General features: G+C 45.0%; 1 protein-coding gene across 1 annotated transcript; it reads left to right on the plus strand.

Moving 5' to 3' along the window:
* The first annotated feature begins 224 nt into the window (after window positions 1–224).
* On the plus strand, window positions 225–1265 carry LOC149145502 (uncharacterized). Its single transcript, XM_089452481.1, has one exon. The coding sequence runs from the start codon at window positions 225–227 to the stop codon at window positions 1263–1265; it is 1041 nt and encodes a 346-aa protein (XP_089308607.1).
* The last annotated feature ends 309 nt before the right edge of the window (window positions 1266–1574 follow it).

A 1574-nucleotide genomic window follows, 5' to 3' on the forward strand; every position in this document is an offset into this window, starting at 1 on the left:
AAATTGCAAGGAAGCCAGCCTACCCTTGAGAAACTTTTGGCTAAAACCGCGAAGATGACTAGAAACCAGCACCAGAGCTCTAAAGGAGCTCCCCACTCCAAAAGCAAGTGATGAGGATCGTCTCCTGGAATTGTAGGGGTATGGGAAGCAAAATAAAAGAAGAAGCCACCAAAAGTCTAATAAGATCCGACTCTCCCGACATACTCCTAATCCAGGAGACTAAAATGGAGGATAAGGTCTTCCTCCATATCGGGAAAAACTTATGGAATGGAAGTGAAGGACAAGCAGTCTCAGCCAGGGGGGCCTCAGGAGGCCTGGGCACCCTCTGGAATGTAAACAAATTCTCAAAGGTTAAAGAGGTCGCCAACCCACATTGGCTGTTCACAAAGCTGAAACATGCAGACTCAGTTGAGACCCTTTGTCTCTTTAATGTGTATGTTCCAGTTAGCGTAGGAGAGAAAAAGATCTGCTGGGATTCCATCAGAGGACTGGCAGAATCTGAAGATTTAGCAAATATCATCATTGCTGGAGATCTGAACCTCACTTTATCTCTAGCGGAAAAACGTGGAGGAAGCATAGTAAGGGATCCGGCGCGTGAATGGGTGGAGGATCTGCTTCAGGATTGGGATATGATCAACATCAAACCTTCGTCGGGCAAGTACACCTGGACCAACAGAAGGCTCGGCCCGGGTCACATAGCTGCAAGGTTAGACAGATTTCTTGTTCAAAGTTCCTTTCTTCTTCTTGGTTTAGAATCTAGAATGCATATTCTTCCTTGCAGTGTATCGGACCACAGACCCATTAAACTTGATCTTGTGGCCCACATGGATCAAGGTCCCATTCCTTCTAAATTCAGTTCCCTTTGGGTCAAGGAACAATCCTTTATGCAATTAGTAAAAGACACTTGGAAGCAACCTGTCAACAGCTATGCATTCTTTGTTTGGGAAGAAAAGCTTAGGAGAGTGAAAGCTGCCTTGAAAACTTGGGCAAAATCCCTTCCTAACCCAGTAGTGGAAAGGAAAAAGATTCAAGAATGCCTCGAGAACCACCATTTGAAATCGGAAAATGAAGTGATCACAAAAGAAGTCCTTGACAAGGAGGCAGATCTTCAGCAAAAGCTTCTCAAAGCAAGTTCGGTCAAGGAAGAGTATTGGAGGGTCAAATCTCGGAGGCTTTGGCTCAAGGCAGGAGATAGAAACTCTGCCTTCTTCCACAAGCAAGCTCAAGCTCGAAAAAATTCAACTCCATCTCCGAAATTAAGGTAGATAACACCAATCACAGTGATCTGCAAAGTATAAAAAATGTTGCCTTCCTCCATTTCAAAAACCTGTATAGTGAGAAAGAGGCCCTGGGGCAGACTTCCACCTTAGTCAATGAGGTGCCCACTCTGATATCGGCTAGAAAGAACTAGTCCTTGGAAGCAGAAGTCACCAACGAAGAAATCAAAATCGCTCTTTTTGCCATGGAACCTGACAAGGCCCCGGGCCCAGATGGCTTCACTGCCAGATTCCTACATAATTGTTGGCAGATTGTGGAAAAAGACTTGTGCAGAATGATCCAGAAATCTCAAGCTT

The sequence above is a fragment of the Pinus tabuliformis genome, chromosome X (genome assembly GCF_031772625.1).
Source record: "Pinus tabuliformis cultivar Carrire ecotype Pingquan chromosome X, CPIR1, whole genome shotgun sequence".
NCBI classification, from domain to species: Eukaryota; Viridiplantae; Streptophyta; class Pinopsida; order Pinales; family Pinaceae; genus Pinus; species Pinus tabuliformis.

Excerpts from the sequence above, each read along its gene's own strand:
- LOC149145502 (XM_089452481.1), top strand. The coding sequence starts at position 225 with ATGGAGGATAAGGTCTTCCTCCATATCGGGAAAAACTTATGGAATGGA.